The sequence below is a fragment of the Orcinus orca genome, chromosome 20 (assembly GCF_937001465.1).
Source record: "Orcinus orca chromosome 20, mOrcOrc1.1, whole genome shotgun sequence".
NCBI lineage: Eukaryota > Metazoa > Chordata > Mammalia > Artiodactyla > Delphinidae > Orcinus > Orcinus orca.
Genome location: NC_064578.1, coordinates 50,181,907 through 50,200,591, shown reverse-complemented (window position 1 = coordinate 50,200,591; position 18,685 = coordinate 50,181,907). Strand labels below are relative to the sequence as shown.

The following is an 18,685-nucleotide window of genomic DNA, read 5'->3' as shown; positions in this document are numbered from 1 at the left end:
ATAAGTTTTCATAGAATTCCAGGATCTTTGATGTATAGCAGCCCAGAACCTCGGAGTCTTCAAACTTCTCAACCAAACAATGGTTCTCAACCAAGGACAGTTTTGCCCAAGGGGGGATGTTTGGCAATGTCTGGAAACATTTTTGTTTGTCATATGGGGCTGGTGCTACTGGCATCAGATGGGTAGAGATCAGGGATGCTGCTAAAAATCCTATGATGTTCAGAACAACCCGCCACAACAAGGAATCTTCCAGCCCAAAATGTTCATAGTGCCAAAGGTTGAGAAACCCCGCCCTCAAAAGCCTGAAGTCTAGAATCATAGAATGTTACATGCGATTACACTCTATAATTGTAGAAATCTAGGGTGACGGATATCTACACTGTTAGAACTTTAGACCCTTAGAGTGCTAGGGCTATCAAGCCACGGACACTTCATCTGGCCCTCCTCTATTTAATCAAGCCTCTCTATAATTGGGGACTGTGGCTTAAAGGAGGGATGACCAGGGAAGGGTCATTTAGCTTTCCTGCCCCAAAAAGCAATAGCAAACTCTTTTGAAACTGGGGGCTAGGGGTCAAGGGTCAACCCTTAGAGGTGACCTCTCTTCCCCCTCCCACCCGACTCCATGTTCCCTGTCCTCCTACCAGATTGCAAGTTCAACTGTCACAAACGCTGCGCCACCCGAGTCCCTAATGACTGTTTGGGGGAGGCACTCATCAACGGAGGTAAGAGGCTGGGGGCTGAGCGGGAAAGGGCAGCAGGACTGTGTGGAGGCCCCTCTGATGCCCCTGTCCTCCCAGATGTGCCGATGGAGGAGGCCACTGACTTCAGCGAGGCTGACAAGAGCTCCCTCATGGATGAGTCAGATGACTCGGGTTTCGTCCCGGGCTCCCACTCAGAAAATGCTCTCCATGCCAGCGAGGAGGAGGAAGGCGAGGGAGGCAAGGCCCAGAGGTACCCAGGGCCCTCTCCAGCAAAGGCCATTCTCCGTCCCTACAATGGGTTGACATCACCCCATTCTTACAAATTTCTCAGGTTCCTGAGGCGAACTTTTTCAAGCATCCGAACTTTATTTTTTTAACCTAACCTTTTTTCCTGATTTATATTTTTAACAAGTTTTAATGGAAGCCTATTTTAACTTAAATTGTTTTTCTTTTACTGGAACTGGTAATACAGTCACTCAAAACATATATAGTCAACCCCTCCCACTTCCCTGCCTCTCAGCTGCCCAGCCCCTCTGCCCAGAGGATGCCACTGGGATTAGGTTCTGGTGGGTCCTTCCAGAAACAGTCCATATGGCAAAGTGACAGTACAAAGAGTGAGTGAGAATATGGACTCTGGAACCGGACTGCTGTATGGCCTTAGGCAAGAGATTAACCTCTCTGGGCCTCAGTTTTCTCATCAGTAAAATGGGGATAAAGTAGTACCTACCGTATAGGGTTGTTGCGAGAATGAAATGAATTAATGGGAATCAAGTATGTAAAACAGTACCTGGTATACAGTAAGTGTTAGTTTAACTCTTATCCCAGAGCCCTAAATCTTAAAAAGGAAGGGAAACTATCCATTTTCTTTCAACCATTTTGGCCTTGGATTGATGTGTATGGCCTTAAACAAGTCCCTTCTCCTTTTGGTGCCTCAGTCTTCCCATCTGTAAAATGGGGAAAGGAAAATATCCCCAACGAACTGACAGGCAGTGGCTTTCTTCTGGCATGGAAGCTCTGAAAAATAATAACTTTTACTTAATTACACATTTTAAATTAGAAATGGAATTAATCTTCAGCTTCACTAGAATGTGAGTTCAAGTGCTCGAGGGCAAGGATATTTATCTGCCTCCCAAGTGCCTAGGACAAGGCCTGGCTTCCTCCATGGATGACTGTTTATTGAGGTGGCAGGAAAGCAGCAGGGCTAAAAGCACAGGGCACTGGAGGCTGAGAGATGGATCTCAGCTCCATCACTTAAACTGCTGGTCCTTTCTCTGCCTGCCTCAGTTTCCTCCTGGGGACTGGGGACGTGCCTTACAGATTGTGCAAATTCTATTTGATCATGCAGGGAAAGTGCTTGCCAGGTTATAAGTGCTCAGAAAATGGAAAAGGAGTTCTCCCTAGTATTTGAATCTTGAATCTCTAAAGTGGGAAGGGTGAGAGATGATCCATTTGGAGGTATGAGAAGAAAATATTTGCATTTCCATTTCTCTATGTTTAATCTCATCCTTTGAACCTTTTCACTTTTTTTCATATGTTTTAGAAAAAACAAATTTTAATTGAAGTATGGTTGATTTACAGTGTTGTGTTAGTTTCAAGTGTACAGCAAAGTGATTCAGTATATATATATATATATATATAGAGGGAGAGAGAGAGAGAGAGAGAGAGAATAATATATGTAGTCTTTTTCAGATTCTTTTCCGTTATAGGTTATTATAAGATACTGATAACTGCTATCAAAAATAAAATTAAAAAGGAAATGAGAGGGGATAGAAAATGGGGACATGCTATCTTACTTAGGGTCGTTAAAGGAGCCCTCTGTGAGGAAATGTTGTAGCTTTAAAGAGATCTGAGGGAGGGGAGGGAAGGAGTGGTGTGGAAGATATCTGGGGGAAGAGGCTACCAAGCAGTGGGAATAGCAAGTGCAAAGGCCCTGAGGTAGAATCAAGAATGTTGCAGGAGTATCAAGGAACCTGGGATGGCTGAAGCAGGGAGAGTGATGGGAAGAGGAGGGGAAGTGAGGCCAGAGGGGGGACGGGTATTCAGGTCACAGTGATCACTGAGAGTTTCTTACTCGTGCCACCCGGCCCTAGCCACCTGGAACCTCAGAATCCCTTTCTCCCAGGTCTTTCCTGGGAGTGTTTAGTAACAGAATCATAGGCTATCAGAGTTGGACCTTGAAGGACTTGGGAGGGGAGGGCTGTTGGGAGAGGCAGCCTGTTTCACAGATGAGGAAACCGAGTCTCAGAGAGGCAAAGAGAAGTGGCCAAGGCCTCTCAAGTCCAGGTCTAGCGCAGGGATCAAGAGGATGTTGGTTCTGAAGTTGGGCAAGTCACTTAATTTCTCTCAGCCTTCATTTCCTCACTGTCATAATAGCACGTGCACAGATGAGAGAAATGAGGCACAGAGAGGTTGAGTCCCTTGCCCAACGTCACACAGCTGGCTCCACAATCAATGGGCTCAGTACTAATTAGCACTTATTGGAGGCCCACTGTGTGCCAAGTACTATGCTAAACTCCTAAGAAAGGCTTCACTTCTCACAGCAACCCCTTTGGGTGGAGAAACTGAGGCACGAAGTGGTTAGGTAATTTGCCAGGCAGCCTGGCTTCGGAACGCAGCTTCTTAATGTGGGCCTCTCAAGAGTCCCCTTCCTCATTATGGGAAATCTGGAAACCACAAAGGAAAAAAGTGTGGCCATAAAAATCCCTGGCTGCCCAGAGATCCACCCCCCCACCCCCGGCCCCGAACAGGCCTCTACCACCACCCGCCGCGGCCCCAGGCACTACTGCTATTTTCTGCTTGTAACCTCTCACCCCTTCCTCTCCCCAACCCTCAGCTCCCTGGGGTACATCCCCCTAATGAGGGTGGTGCAGTCAGTGCGACACACAACACGGAAATCCAGCACGACGTTACGTGAGGGTTGGGTGGTTCATTACAGCAACAAGGACACGCTGGTGAGTGGGTGGGGCGCGGTCAGGTGGGTGGGGCTAGAGTTGGGGAGACCGGAGTTTGAGGGGGCGGAGCCGGTTGGGGTTTGGAGTGGGCGGGGTCATGCTGAAGGCTGAGGTAGAATTAGAGGGGTGGCTATAGGGATGAAGGGGGAGGGACAGGATTTAGGGGAGGGGCGGGACTAAGGCAAGGTCAGGGGCGGGGCGGGGCTAGAATTAGGGGCGGGGGTTGGCTGGGATTAGAGTCAGAGCCCTAGCAGCATGTGGGGCAGACAACCTCAGTCTCTCAAGCACCTCTCCCAACAGAGGAAGCGGCACTACTGGCGCCTGGATTGCAAGTGCATCACGCTCTTCCAGAACAACACAACCAACAGATACTACAAGGTGGGCCTTCTGGCTCCCAGATCCCCCAGACCTCTCCTCTCTGTCCACTATCTTCTCCCCTCCTCTCCCAGTTGCTTCAGGCAAACACCTGCGAATCACACTCTCTGCCCACCTCCGCTTGCCCGCTTCCATCCCATCAGCAAGTGTCGCCCACCTGGATGCCCTTCCCCGTGTTTGATCTCAGCTCCATCACTTTCCAGCCGGGGGATCCAAGCAAGTTACCTCACCTCTCTGCACCCTACGTGTCTCACCTGTAAAAGGCCTCAAAGAATAGTCCTCGCCTCAGGGCTGATGCCAGAATTCAAAGAGAGAATCTACGTGGAGCAATTAGTTTAGGGCCAGGCGTATGTTAAGCTCCGTTAAACTCCCAGTAACTATAAGCGTGTTATCATTATGACTTTATAATTAATTTATTGAATTCTTTCTTTGTATTCATTCATCACCGCCTCCCATGCCAGTGCTGCATTCCAGCCAGTCTCCTCCACGGTCCTTCTTCTGCCCTTGTCCTCAGCCTTTTCCCACGCAGCAGCCAGAGGAGTCCATTAAAACCATCACAAGCTTCCAGTGGCTCCCACTGCCCTTGGAATAAAACCCAGACACCTCGCTGTTTACCTGCCCTGGAGCATCTTCCTTACCTTTCCCATGGCTGCTTCCTTCTTATCCTTCCCGTCTTCCTCAAGCCACTTTATCTAAAATACCATCCCCACCACAACGTCTCTGTCTCCTGGTTTTACTGGCTACATAAGTCTGTCTCTCTTTCTCACTCTTTCCTTCTTTTCTTCCTCCCTTCCTTTGTCTTTCAACACTTTTCAAAGCACACTCTTTTTCCTCCCCATAGACACCGCACCCTCTCTCCTCCCAGGGTCCCCTCTGCCTCCTTCCTGGTCTCCTATGTCAGTCCCATCCTCTCCCATCCACCCTCCACACACAGCCAGAGAGAACTACTCCCCACCTTGCACTAAACCCTTCTGTGGCTCCCCAAGGCCCTGGAGACAAAGCTCAGGCTCCTCCCTGTGGCCCATGAGGCCCATGAGGCCTGGGCCTAGCCTGATTTCATTAATTAATTTATTTTATTTTTATCCTTTATTAGTTCATCAAACATGGCATGCCTACTGTGTGCCAGGCACTATCCATGTAATGGGGATACGACATGTTCCTTGAACACAAGCCTTTTCTACCTCAGGGCCTTTGCACATGCTCCACCCACTCCTCCACCAGCTGGCCTCTTCTTACCTTTCCGATCTCTGCTTCAATGTAACTTCCACCAGGAGGCCTTTCCTGACCCCTCCATGCAAACCAGCCCCTTCTGCAATGACACTGGGTTCTGTGTGCTCATCTGAGTAAGTGGAGAGCCCCAGGGTCAGCCTGGAGCCCTCACGGGTGCTGGCTCTGTGTCCTGCCAGGAAATTCCACTGTCTGAAATCCTCGCCGTGGAGCCTGCCCAGAACTTCAGCCTTGTGCCACCAGGCACCAACCCACACTGCTTCGAGATTGTCACTGCCAACACCACCTACTTTGTGGGCGAAACCCCTGGCGGGGCCCCAGGGGGGCCCAGCGGGCAGGGGGCCGAGACTGCCCGGGGCTGGGAAACAGCCATCCGCCAGGCCCTGATGCCTGTCATCCTCCAGGATGCACCCAGTGCCCCAGGCCATGCGCCCCACAGTAAGTCCCCCACCCTGGGTCCCTGGGAGGATGGGTCTTGGAGGGCTTGGGTGGGATCCTGGAGAAGGGAAGAGCCAGGGAATGTCAGAGTGGAGAATGTGGCTTCTGGACTCAGCAGGCCTGGGTCTAAATCATTAAGCCCTAGACCTAACGTACAGTCTTGGGCATGTTACTTTCCCTTTCTGAGTCTTTTCCCAGGGGTGCCAACTCCGCCAAACTGTGAGTTCAGACTTTTTGATTCGTGCTCCTTTGTGCCTGACCTGTGCTGGGTAATGCTGGGGCCACCGCTATGACCAAGACAGCTCAGGACCTGCCTTCCTGGTCCAGTAGGGAAGACAGACCTGGTCCCAGACAGTGATGACTCAGAGTGGGCAGGGCTGGGATAGGGGAGCCAGAGGGCTGTGGGAGCTCAGAGGGGGTGACTAACCCAGCCTGGGTGTCCCGGAGGGCTTCCTGAAGGAGGCAACATCTGAGCTAAGACCTGGAAGTTGAAGAGGGGTGAAATGAAGGGAAAGGAAGTGGGAAATCCTTTCACGCAGAGGCAAAGGATGATCAGGGAGTCCCAGGTTCCCGCCTTATGGAGCTCATAGTCGAGGGTGAGTAACAGACATTCATCAGGTCATCCTGGATGAAAGACAAGTGTGACGTAGAACATGTGCTAAAGGAATCTGACATGGCCCCAGGAGTAACATTTGAGCTGAGACTGAGAGATGAGGAGGGTTTAACTAAGTCCACAATGAGGGAAAGAGCATTCCTGGCAGAGGAAACAGCAAATGCAAAGGCCCAGAGATAGGAGAGAACTTGCTGTATCGGAGGCCCAGCAAGGAGGCCAGCATGTCGGGAATACACACAAACTCTGCTTGTTTAAGGGCCTCGGCCTTCCTCCTCAGGGCACTGGGCGGCCATGGCAGGGTTTTGAGCAGGGGAAGGATGGAGTCAGGTTTGTGCTTCAGCAAGATCCCTCTGGCTTCCTTATGGAGGGCGAATAGGAGAGGGCGGAACGGGGCAGGGAGACCAGGGAGGAGGCTGAGGGGCGAGGGCCGGATGTTCCTCAGGGAGGGGACAGATGTTCAAATGGCAGAAGGATCAAGACTTTGGAAATGTCGGACCTTGGTTGGATTAGTAGTGGGGCAAATGCAGGGGAAGAGGCCGGAGTCAGTTTGGAGTTTCCCGCTGAGCCTCAGTTTCCTCCTCTGTAAAATGGGATCATCGCTTGGTGCTGAGATCACAGAGTGAAATGCTCCGTGAACTCATTCATGGCCTCACTTTTTGAGCTCCTGTCTCATTTCCTCCTCTCACTGGCCCTAGGAGAGAGGTCTTTTTATGGTTTCCATTCTTCCAGAGGAGGAAACTGAGGTTCTTAGTGGACAAGTCAGTCAGTAGCCTGACTATTGGCTCCAGAGGGTGGAGTTATGGGTGAACGTGACCTTGAGCCTGGGGTCCCCTCACCTCCGCCTCCCCCTCTCCCCAGGACAAGCTTCTCTGAGCATCTCTGTGTCTAACAGCCAGATCCAAGAGAATGTGGTGAGACCCTGCCCGCATCCCACAGCCCCGAGGATGTGTTCCCCCTCCCGCTCCCAAACAGCCTCCAAGCTCTCCCACCCTCCTAGTCTCCTTGACCTCCCCATCTCCATTTGCACCCCTGACCCTCCCTGTCCCCACCCTGCAGGACATTGCCACTGTCTACCAGATCTTCCCGGATGAGGTGCTGGGCTCGGGCCAGTTTGGAGTGGTCTATGGCGGTAAGGATGCTTCAAGAGCTGACCCAGAAAGGGGTCTTGAGCCCAGACCTTCCCTGTGATTGCCTGCATGCTCACCACTTTTTCTAGCTGATTAGAAAGCTAGATCCTGGGGGCAGATGGTTGCAGGCTCGCCTTTTCTCACTGGGAAAGGCCAATGACTTTTCTCCCGTTATTAACAGGGAAGGTAAATTCTATGCTGATTGGCCACAGAGCTAGATGCTAGATTCTGATTGGTTATATATCTAGTTTCCCATGTTATAGATTCCCCTCCTCGGAGCTCTGTCTTTACTTTCCACCCTTATTCCCAGGGCCCCCCACCCCTCGCATCTCTCCTGGGGACCCCTCAGAGCCCCCATGATGGCCTTTCATCCACCTCTGCCCAATTCCGGCTGTGTCCCACTGGTGGGGCCTTCCTCTTGCCAGGACTGGAAGGTCCTGCTCCCCTCATCCCCCATCTCCCCTACCCCCTGCCCAGGAAAGCACCGGAAGACAGGCCGGGACGTGGCAGTAAAGGTCATCGACAAACTGCGTTTCCCCACCAAGCAGGAGAGCCAACTCCGGAACGAAGTAGCCATCCTGCAGGTGACCCCTGAGATCTGTGGTCCAACTCTGCCCCCCTCCCCACCCAGGAAGGGCCTTCCCTTCCCACTTCCTCCTTTGCCCCCTTGCCACTTCCTCCAGTCTGGGGATAGTCAGGGAAGGCTTCCTAGCGGAGGCACCATGCATGTTGAGACTGAAGGGGTAGAGAAGGTACTCTGAGCAGAGGGACCAACCCGTGCAAAGGTCCAGAGGTGAGAGGGAACACGAAGTCTTCTAGGAACTAGAAGGAGTTCAAGGTTACTAGATGGTTTATGTGAAGAAAGGTGGTGGGTGGTGAGGCTAGGGGGGAGGCTGGGGGTCACACCCTATGGGCTTTCTCCTGAGGGTGCTGGGGAGCCATGGAAGGATTTTGAGCAAGGAAGGGACGGGGTCAGATGTGAACTTTCGAAAGATCCCTCTGGCTGCTATTGGAGGGTAGGGGGAAAAGGTGTGGGGCTGGAACCTGGACCCCAGGGAGGAGGCTGGGTGGGGACCTGGGTGGGAGAGATGGGGTTCAGCTAGGCAAGGGCTGGGGAAGGGAAGGAGGGCAGGGATTTAAAAGATACAGATGTACAAAGCTCCTTCCCATTTCTCCACGCTCCCCTTCTCTTGTTCCCACAACCCTGGACCTTCACCAGAATTTCATGATGTAAAGATCCTTCCGGACACTTGGTGGCGCTGGAGGGGTGGTTCTGTCTGGGGCTGTGGAAGCCCTTTCCCCTCCCCCAATGGCACCCCCAGGGAAAGAACAGCCGACCCTCCGGGGATATCTATCTTGTTTGTCGTCTGCCTGCTCCTATGGCTTGCCCTCTAGGGTCTCAAGTTTGCGGGTGACCTGGGTTCTGACCCCTGCCCCCCCTCCCACCCCACCCACCCCAGAGTCTGCGGCACCCGGGGATTGTCAACCTGGAGTGTATGTTCGAGACCCCGGAGAAGGTATTTGTGGTGATGGAGAAGCTGCACGGGGACATGCTGGAGATGATCCTCTCCAGCGAGAAGGGCCGGCTGCCTGAGCGCCTCACCAAGTTCCTCATCACCCAGGTGCGCCTGCCCCGCCCACTGCCCCGCCCAACGCCAGCCTCCCCGCCCAGGCTCCCCACCTGCCCTGCAAGACGCGCATGTGCCGTGTGCCCCCGAAGGGCAGGCAGACCTTGGGTGGGAGTCATAATAGCGAGTAATAGAAAACGTATAATAGAGTAATAATAACAATCATAGAAAAAGTAATAGAGTGATACTTTTTAAATTATAATAGATTATAATAGAACAGTTAATAGAATAATAATAGAGTAATAACAATAGAAACATAATAGGATAATAAGTAGAAAATAATAGAGTAGTAATAATAACTTATTATAGAAAAATAATAAATGATTATCATTTTATATTTTTTATTACTTTATATAATGAGTCAAGTTCACTGGGCCTGACTTTATTCATGAAGAAACAAGGAAGGGGAGAGAGGCCTTTCTCTGAGGAGCTCATTCATTCATTCATTTATTTAATGGTTCAACAAACACTGCCTGAACCACTGTGCCTGGCCATACTGGGCAGTGTGAGGACACAGCGGTGACCAAAATAGCCCCAGCCCTGGACAGTGATCCCCCAGAGTGGGCGGGGCTGGGACGGGGGATGCTGATAATGAGGATGATAAATAATGTGGTCACTAAACTTTATTGAGCACTTACTCTATGCCAGGCACTGTTTTAGTTCATTTAATCTTCATAGCAACCTATGTGGTAGTGGTTATTATTACTCCTATTTTACTGAGGCTCAGGGACCTTATAAGTAACTTGCCCAGGGTCACACAGCTGGTGGGATTTAAACCTGGGAGCTGTGCTTTTACTGAGTAAAGTCAAACTAATTTGTGTTATTTGTGTGTGTGTGTGTGTGCACGTGCACAAGTGCATGCATTTTAATTGATTTCACGTATATAACGCTACGTTGTTCTGCTTCTTACTTTCACTTTAACAGTGCTTCTGGAAGACTGTTCTATTTCAGTGTGTAGTTAGCAGGACTGTCTCTTTTTCTTAATTGCGCCCCATGACGGATATCACCAAATTCCCCAGTTGCTGAGCATGTAGTTGGTTTCACTATTCCACTACTGCAAACAGCATCCTGTGAACATTTGTCTACAAACATCGACAGGTTCTGGTGGCAGAATTTCAATAGAATACATTTCGAAGAGTAGACTCCCGAGCCCAGGGAAATGTGCTTTAAATTTTTAAAAAAGATGTTGCCCGGTTATTCTCTAAAACCTCTTTCTTTTTTTTTAATAAATTTATTTATTTTTGGCTGCGTTGGGTCTTCATTGCTGCCCGCAGGCTTCTCATTGCGGTGGCTTCTCCTGCTGCGGAGCTCTGGCTCTAGGCGCACGGGCTTCAGTAGTTGTGGCAAATGGGCTTAGTTGCACCGTGGCATGTAGGATCTTCCTGGACCAGGGATCGAACCCACGTCCCCTGCATTGGCAGGCAGATTCTTAACAACTGTGCCACCAGGGAAGTCCTCTAAAACCTCCTTCAATCTTTGTTCTCACCAACAAAGTTTGAGGGTGTCTATTTTCTCACTCCTGACTAACTCTGGATAATATAATCACCAGGCTTTTTGTTTGTTTGTTTGCCATGCTGCATGGCTTGCAGGATCTTAGTTCCCCAACCAGGGATTGAACCCAGGGCACAGCAGTAAAAACACCTAGTCCTAACCACTGGACAGCCAGGGAATTCCCAATATAATCACCAGTCTTTTTTTTTTTTTAATGTTATTTATTTATTTTTGGCTGCATTGGGACTTCATTGCCGCGGGTGGGCTTTCTCTAGTTGTGGCGAGTGGGGGCTACTCTTCCTGGTGGTACGTGGGCTTATCATTGCAGTAGCTTCTCTTGTTGCTGAGCACGGGCTCTAGGTATGCAGGCGTCAGTTGTTGTGGCACGTGAGCTCAGTAGTTGTGGCTCGTGGGCTCTAGAGTGCAGGCCCAGTAGTTGTGGTGCACTGGCTTAGTTGCTCTGCGGCATGTGGGATCTTCCTGGATCAGGGCTCGAACCCATGTCCCCTGCATTGGCAGGCAGACTCATAACCACTGTGCCACCAGGGAAGCCCAATCACCAGTTTTAAAGGTGGAAAAATAATACTACATGTGGCTTCATTTGCTGGTTTAAAAATTATGGGTGAAGTTGAGCATATTTTCACATGTTTATTGGCCTGTGCTTTATGCACTCTTTGCCCATTTTTCAATTGGATTATTCTTATTGAATTATAAGAGCTCTTTGTATATGAAGGACCCTGGATCTTTGCTGCTTGTGTTGTACCCATCTCTAATCCCAGTATTTCTTTTCCTCTTTATTTTGTTCATGGTTTACTTTCATTTTCTGGGTTTCACAGCCTTCCTAGAAAGATCTTCCCACCTGGCTGGTTCCACACCTGATTCTGGGACATGTTCTCTGTTGGTTGCAAAGTCCCCTGTGCTGGCTTCCTTTCTCCAGGCCCAGCACCCTTGCTCTCCCAAGCTGTGTGCCTTTGTCAGGCTGACTTGCAGGGTGGGGTTAGAAACCCACTGAGGCAGGCTCATCCAGACTTCAGGTGGGGAGAGGAAACTGCCTGCCTTCAGCAACTGAGGCAGTTTCTCTTTCTGGTCTTTCATCTCTTCCTCTCTTTTTGCCTGTGCTCTTCTCTCTCTTTCTCTTTCCCTTTGCAGATTTCTGCTTTTTGCCTCTTGCCTGCCCCACCCCAAGTCCTGTGCTAAGCCCTATACCTCATGAACTTATAGGCTTCACAACCACCTTTGAGGTAGGTATTACTATAATCCACATCTTACAGATGAGGAAACTGAGGTGGAGGGAGGTTCCTAGGTCTTGCCCAGGGTCACACAGCTACAAGGTCACATCGCTAGGTAGCTGTCTGGCCAAGGTTTGAACCTGGGTCTGTCTAGCTTCCAATCTGCCCTTTCTGTTCACCACATTTACTAGGGGTTGGAAAAATAAAAAAACTGAAGATCTGTAGAAGAGGATGTCCATATACGTCTTTGGATCTCAGTCTCCCTGTCTGTAGAATGAGGAGCTTGGACCTCAGCAGTAGCTTTCAAATAGCATTTCCGTACTCGAAAATCATCCAGCAAAAACAATGAGAAAGTACAAATACTTCAGTTCTAACATATAGATTACAACTTCATGCTTATATCACTCTGTACTTCCGGTGTATTTGGCATTTTGTTTGGGTTACCTAGAATCAAGGAAAATCATGGCTCCCGTAGATTAGTGGTAACAGATGGTAACAGTTTTTTGTTTTTGTTTTTTTTTAAGTCAGCTCACCTTGCCATCATAGAATACTCTTAAATTAATAGATACAGCAGGAAAAGTTTTATTTGAAACACTCACAAGAATATGTCTGCTAACAGACCACCACAAGAATAATAACTAAAAACAGCAACAATAATAATAGCTCACATGGAGTGCTTGCTCTGTGCCAGACACTGCCCTAAGCACTCTATATGCCTCAACTCACTTAAAGCTCACAGCAACCCATGAGGATGGGTACTGCTATTACCCCCATTTTACAGGTGAGAAAACTGAGACCTGGAGAGGTTAAGAGACTTGCCCTAGGCAACAGGCTAGTAAGTGTGGAGCCAGGTTTGCTACCTTAGTAGGCTGGCTCTACAATCCCCCCACCTCTTAAAGGTGTTACATTTAATTTATGACATGTCATGTTGGTATTGTTTGTATTGTTTCCATTTTTTTAATGGCTGAAAAATATTTTTTAAAAAATGGAATCACACAATAGTACCTCCTTGAAAGCCACTGCTTTATTCATAGCATTTTTTCATCATGATCCACATGCCAAGTTGTCTCAGGAGCTTCCCAAATCTCTGCTCCAGTTCAGCCTTCCTAGAATTGTATGTCCAACTCCTATCTCTGATGGAAATGGTTCTGGGGTTTTGAAATTCTTCGTTGGTGCTCCAGTGCCTCCCCTAGTGCTGGGGGGCATCTTTAGGGGTACAGAGTGGGGCATGGATGGGGTGTGGAGGGCTGGCTGCTGAGGGCAGAATCTTGGGGCAGGGACCTTTCTAACTTTCTTACTGGCTCCATTGCCTCCCCTCAGATCCTGGTGGCTTTGAGACACCTTCACTTCAAGAATATCGTCCACTGTGACTTGAAACCGGAAAATGTGTTGCTGGCGTCAGCCGACCCATTTCCTCAGGTCAGACATGTCTCCTCCTGATTTGGGGAAGTCCATCCAGTACTGGTGGTGGGTGGGGATTGTATTAATCAAGATAATTAATCAGACACAGAGACCCAAGATAATGGCCTAAATGAGATAGAGGCTTGTCTCTCACTCGTGTAGGGTCCAGCATAAGCATTTTGAGGGTGAAAAATCAGTTCCATGGTGTTGGGACCACAGCTCCTGCTGTCTTGTGCTGGCCTCTCTATGGTGTTGCCTGGTCTTCATGGTCCATGATGTGCTGCTGCCGCGCCCCCAACTGTGAAAAGATAATGGGGGTGGGAGGAAGGGAGGAAAGAAACGGGGTAGAAGAAATGGATACACCCCTTACCTTCCCTAAGGCAATACTTTGAAGTTGCATGGGGCACTTCTCACATCCCATTGACTGGAACTTTATCACGTGGTCATGGCTGGCTGCAAAGGGAACTGGGAAATGTAGTTTTCATTCTGGGTGACCATGTGGCTTATTAAAAATTCAGGATTTTTATGAAGGGGAGAAGCAGAGAACAGATAACAGAGGGGGGCCACTGGTAATTTCTTCTGTGGGTCTCTTAGGAAAACAGTTTTGATGAGCCTCTGACTAGTCGATGAGAACCCCCTTGGGGCAGAACCAGATTAAGCAAGAGTGATGATTATAACAGCTACAGTTGATTGTGTGCCTACTGTGTTCACGGGCCTTTAGTTACAGGTTCTCATTTAGCCCTTCCACATCCCTGTGAAGTTTTTGCTTTATTATCTGTTTTGTGATTATTTCGTTTCATTTTAAAAGTTCATTTTGGTCACCAACTAAAAATTACTGTGTGCCTGCTTTGTGCCAGGCTCCATGCTGGGGCATTAGGAACTGTGGTAAGTAGAGACATCCCCATCTCTATGCCCACTGGTTTACAGCGGGGGTGGGGGGGTGATTTTGCCCCCCGGGGGACATTTGACAATGTTGGAGACATTTTTGGTTGTCACAACTGTTTGGGGGGGGGCAGTTGCTACGGGCATCTAAACACCCTACAGTGCACAGGACAGCCCCATAACAAAGGATTATCTTTCCCTAATGTCAATAGTGCAGTGAATGAGAAACTCTAACTTCGAGCAGTAATATCTACTAGAAATATAATGTGAACCATATGTGTAATTTTACATTTTCTAGTAGGCACATTTTAAACAGTGAAAAGAAACTGGTGAAATTAACTTTAATAATTATTTAGTATATCTAAATATGACAATTTCAACATGCAATCAGCATAAACATTATTGAGTTTTTTTTAATTAAAAAAAGTATATTTATTTATTGGTTTGTTTGGCTGCGCCGGATCTTAGTTGCAACATGCAGTATCTTTAGTTGCAGCATGTGAACTCTCAGCTGCAGCATGTGGGATCTAGTTCCCTGACCAGGGATCGAACCTATGCCCCCTGCACTGGGTGCATGGAGTCTTAGCCACTGGACCACCAGGGAAGTCCCAGCATAAACATTATTAATGAAATATTCTTTCTTTTCATACTGTGTTCCAAATCCGGTGTGTATTTTACACTTACAGCACATCTCAATTCAGATATTAAATTTCTATCAGAAATACTCGGTTTTGTACTTAGATTTCATAAAATTAACCGTTGGGAAAGTAGATTGACACACCCAAGTTGTTCCAAGCGTATTTAAAAGTTTTCCAATAACAAAATCTAGAATCCCTTTTTATTTTTATTTTATTTTTTATTTTTGACCGTACCGCACGGCACGTGGGATCCTAGTTCCCCAGCCAGGGATCAGACCCATGCCCCCTGCAGTGGAAGTGCGGATTCTTAACCACTGGACTGCCAGGGAAGTCCCTAGGATCCCTTTTTAAATATAAATTAATTAAAATTAAATAGAAAGTAGTTCCTCAGTTGTACTTGCCACATTCATGTGCTCAGCAGCCACATGTGGCCAGTGGCCACCATATTGGACAGCAAAGATCATAGAGGGAAGAGCAAATGTTGATCAAATTGTCCCCAAAATGTAATTATATCTGTGATGAGTTCCGTGACACAGTTCTATGAGCTCACGTAACTGTATAGCCCAGTGGAGAGTCAGAGAAAACCTATCTGAAGAAGGAGTAGTTTTCTGGGGGGACAAGTGTTCTAGGCAGCTGGAACAGCCTGTGCAAAGGCCCTGTGGTGGAAAGATCTGTACTTTTGTTTTTTTAACAGCTTTATTGAGATATAATGCATATACTATACAATTCACCGATTTCAAGTATACAATTCAGTGGCTTTTAATGTATTCAGAGTTGTGCAACCATCACCACGATCAATTTTGGAATATTTTCACCACCACAAAAGAAACCTCATACCTCTTAGCCAACATCCTCCAGTCCCATCATGCCCCCAACCCACAACCACCGATCTGCTTTCCATGGATTTGTGTGTTCTGAGCATTGCATATACATGGAATTAAATGTATGGAATATACAATAATATAATATGTGGTCCTTGTGACTGGCTTCTTTCACTTAGTCAATGTTTTCAGGGTTCCTTTAGGTTGTAGCATGTGTCAGCACCTCACTTCTTTTTATGGCCATATAATATTCCATTGTAAGATAGGTAGAAAAGCGTGGATCTTAGAAAAGGAAAAGATTATAAGGTCTGTCAAAAGGGCGAAGGATCTTCGGAAAGGGTGGTTTGGTTGTCACACTGAGATTTGGGTCAGGGGTTGGGGTGTGGCTGTTTTTGAAGGCAACAGAGGCTCAGGGCAATAGTCAGCCAGAGAAGGGTTTTGTGTAGGGGAGGAACAGTATGTGAATAGAGGTAGCAGCTGCCCATGGACTGGTAAGCAGCAGACAGGACCTTGAACCCAGATATTGCTGGCTCTAAAGCCTGTCCATGACCCTAGACTGCCCCCAACAAGGGCAAGGTAAGTTCTCACCTGTTACCGTCTGGATACCATCGTCAGCGATTTACATGTTCGGTCCCATTTAATCCCCAGGGAAGCCTGAGCAGCAGCTGCTGTTAACGTTCCCAATCCAGAAGACAAAACCCGTGCTGGGAGAAGTTAGGTCCCTCCGCTGAGGTCACCGAGGCTCGCTCTATGCCTGCCGCTGCTCCTAACATCTTCCATATATTTCAGTTCATACACCCTACCCTTTAAGTAGGAACTGTTAGCATCTCCACTGTGCAAAAGAGGAAGCAGAGGCACGAGGAGGTTGAGACCTGCTCGATGTGACAGAGGTCAAGTGGCAGGGAGCCTTTATGGACCCCTCACTGCACGCCGGGCATTTATTGTCCTGTGAGTTTTAGATGGATCAACTCAGGGAATCCTCACGGCCGCCGTCTGATACAGGCGTTGGTACGCTCCCCCTCGTCCTCCTCCTCCTCCTCGTACAGATGAGGAAACTGAGGCACAGAGAGAGGAAGTCACTTGCCCAGGGTCACCCAGCTAGTGAACAGAGGAAGCTGGATTCGAAACAGCGTTCGAGTTTGTCTGGAATACCGCGGTGGGGTACACTTGCGGAGGGGCGGGAAGCACGACCTCCACACACCCTCAGACCCTCTACCCTTCGCCTCCGCAGGTGAAGCTGTGTGACTTCGGCTTCGCGCGTATCATCGGCGAGAAGTCGTTCCGGCGCTCGGTGGTGGGCACGCCGGCCTACCTGGCGCCCGAGGTGCTGCTCAACCAGGGCTACAACCGCTCGCTGGACATGTGGTCAGTGGGCGTGATCATGTACGTCAGCCTCAGTGGCACGTTTCCCTTCAACGAGGACGAGGACATCAAAGACCAGATTCAGAACGCTGCCTTCATGTACCCAGCCTGCCCTTGGAGCTGCATCTCCGCGGGAGGTGTGGGACTCACCTGACCCCTGGGCCGAGGCGAGGGCCGAGGCCCCCTGGTGGGGGCATGGTGGGAAGAATGGGCGGGGCCGCAGGAGGGTTGGGCCCTAAAAAACAGCCTGGTGTCATGAGGGTGGAGCCTAGTGATGGGGCAAGGGCATGGGGAGGGCCGTCTTTTAAACAGGGAGGCACCAGGACCTGGGACGTTGGGCTAGGGACTCAAGAGGGTGTATGGAACCAGGGTCCCTAGACTCAGGCCTAGACTAGGTCATGTGATTTGGAAAGGAAGTGTCCTAGCAGCGCTAAGACAGACCCTTGCCGCCTTGGGGGCTAAGACTTGGCTTGTCTAGGGTGGGACCAGGAGAGGGACTAGACCTGAGAAAGCCAATGGGCTGGGGTGGCCAAGAGAGGGAACAGATCCTCCCAAGGCACTGGCTGGGGCCTGGAGTCTTTGGGGTTATGACCCCAAAAGGGTTAGTCCTGCAGAAGCGGTGGGACCATGGGGCAAGGTTAAGAAACACGGGCTTGGCTAATTTGCCGGGTATTGGGTCTGTGACTGGGATGGAGATGGGCCTGGGGCCATGGTGTTGGATCCAGTGATGGAGGGAGCTGGTTTAGGGGCATGGCTAGAGGAGGGGCAGGGCCATGGAGGATTTCTGAAGCTGTCCAGGAGAAGGACTGACCGGCCCTGAGACCAAAGTCACACCTGGAACCTGGGAGCAGGTGGAGGTCAGAGAAGCATATGGTGGCAGGGGTTGGGGGCCAGGATGGAGGCAGATCTTGGGATCTCTGCATATAGGGGCTGTGGCGTTGTGACCTGGTAGTGTGATGCGCCTTGCCGACTTCAAGATGGGCCTGGGAAAATTAAGTCCTGAGGCCGTGGCTCTGGGGCAAAGCCAAGTATGAGGGTGAGCTAAGGGCAGGGCTAAGATACTGGGGTGCATCAAGAAGCCTTAGATAAGTTAGAACAAGGGGCAGGTCCTGAAGCCAGAAGCTCAGGAGGACAGGAAGTGTGGGAGGGAGGTTAGTTAAGACAATCATTTGGGAGCTCCCTGCTGGTCTAGAGGTTAGGACTCCGCGCTTTCACTGCTGTGGCCCAGGCTCTATCCCTGGTCGGGGAACTGAGATCCTGCAAGCCAAGATCCTGTATGTACTTGTGTATGACAAAACTTATGAAGGTGACATAGGAATGGGGAAACTGAGGTAGAGACTTGGAGAAGAGATGGAGGATCTAGTGTGTGTGCCTCGTGAGGGGTGGGGGTAAATGTGTAATTTAATGAGGAAATGGGTGGGTGAGTGATTAGTGCAGGTGACGCTTTCATGCCAGTGAAGAAGGAAGGCCTGGATGGCAGGCTAGTAGGCTGGGATTCCTGTTGGAGGAGGGACGGCCCCACACCCCGCAGGGCTTGAGCCGTCTCTCTCCTTCCGGTGCAGCCATCGACCTCATCAACAACCTACTGCAGGTGAAGATGCGCAAGCGCTACAGCGTGGACAAGTCTCTCAGCCACCCCTGGTTACAGGTGATGCAGGGGCGGGGCTGAGAGCGAAGTGGGAGGGGCTGGCCCATTGGCCGGGTTAGAGGAAGGGGTGGAGCCATATCTTACTGGCTGCTAAGGTAGTGAAGGAGGTAGGTACATTTTTCATGGACGTGGAACGTGGCTGAGCCTCCCATT

General features: G+C 49.6%; 1 protein-coding gene and 1 long non-coding RNA gene across 3 annotated transcripts in view; one reads left to right on the top strand and one right to left on the bottom strand.

The window, feature by feature from the left end:
- Positions 1-18,685, top strand: part of PRKD2 (protein kinase D2) — a 30,642-nt gene that overhangs the window by 11,325 nt on the left and 632 nt on the right. For both annotated transcript variants that reach the window (XM_049702875.1, XM_049702876.1), the window contains exons 7-18: positions 645-722; positions 798-951; positions 3,535-3,652; positions 3,953-4,030; positions 5,434-5,692; positions 7,164-7,216; positions 7,362-7,434; positions 7,910-8,016; positions 8,893-9,054; positions 13,101-13,199; positions 16,754-17,021; positions 18,447-18,532. In XM_049702875.1, the coding sequence (XP_049558832.1) occupies positions 645-722; positions 798-951; positions 3,535-3,652; positions 3,953-4,030; positions 5,434-5,692; positions 7,164-7,216; positions 7,362-7,434; positions 7,910-8,016; positions 8,893-9,054; positions 13,101-13,199; positions 16,754-17,021; positions 18,447-18,532 (1,535 nt within the window). The remainder of the gene's footprint in view (positions 1-644; positions 723-797; positions 952-3,534; positions 3,653-3,952; positions 4,031-5,433; positions 5,693-7,163; positions 7,217-7,361; positions 7,435-7,909; positions 8,017-8,892; positions 9,055-13,100; positions 13,200-16,753; positions 17,022-18,446; positions 18,533-18,685) is intronic.
- On the bottom strand, positions 5,108-6,888 carry LOC125962655 (uncharacterized). Its single transcript, XR_007474092.1, has 3 exons — positions 6,802-6,888; positions 6,120-6,173; positions 5,108-5,366 (listed from the first exon to the last, which is right to left on the bottom strand). It is a non-coding gene; the product is annotated as an uncharacterized LOC125962655 (long non-coding RNA).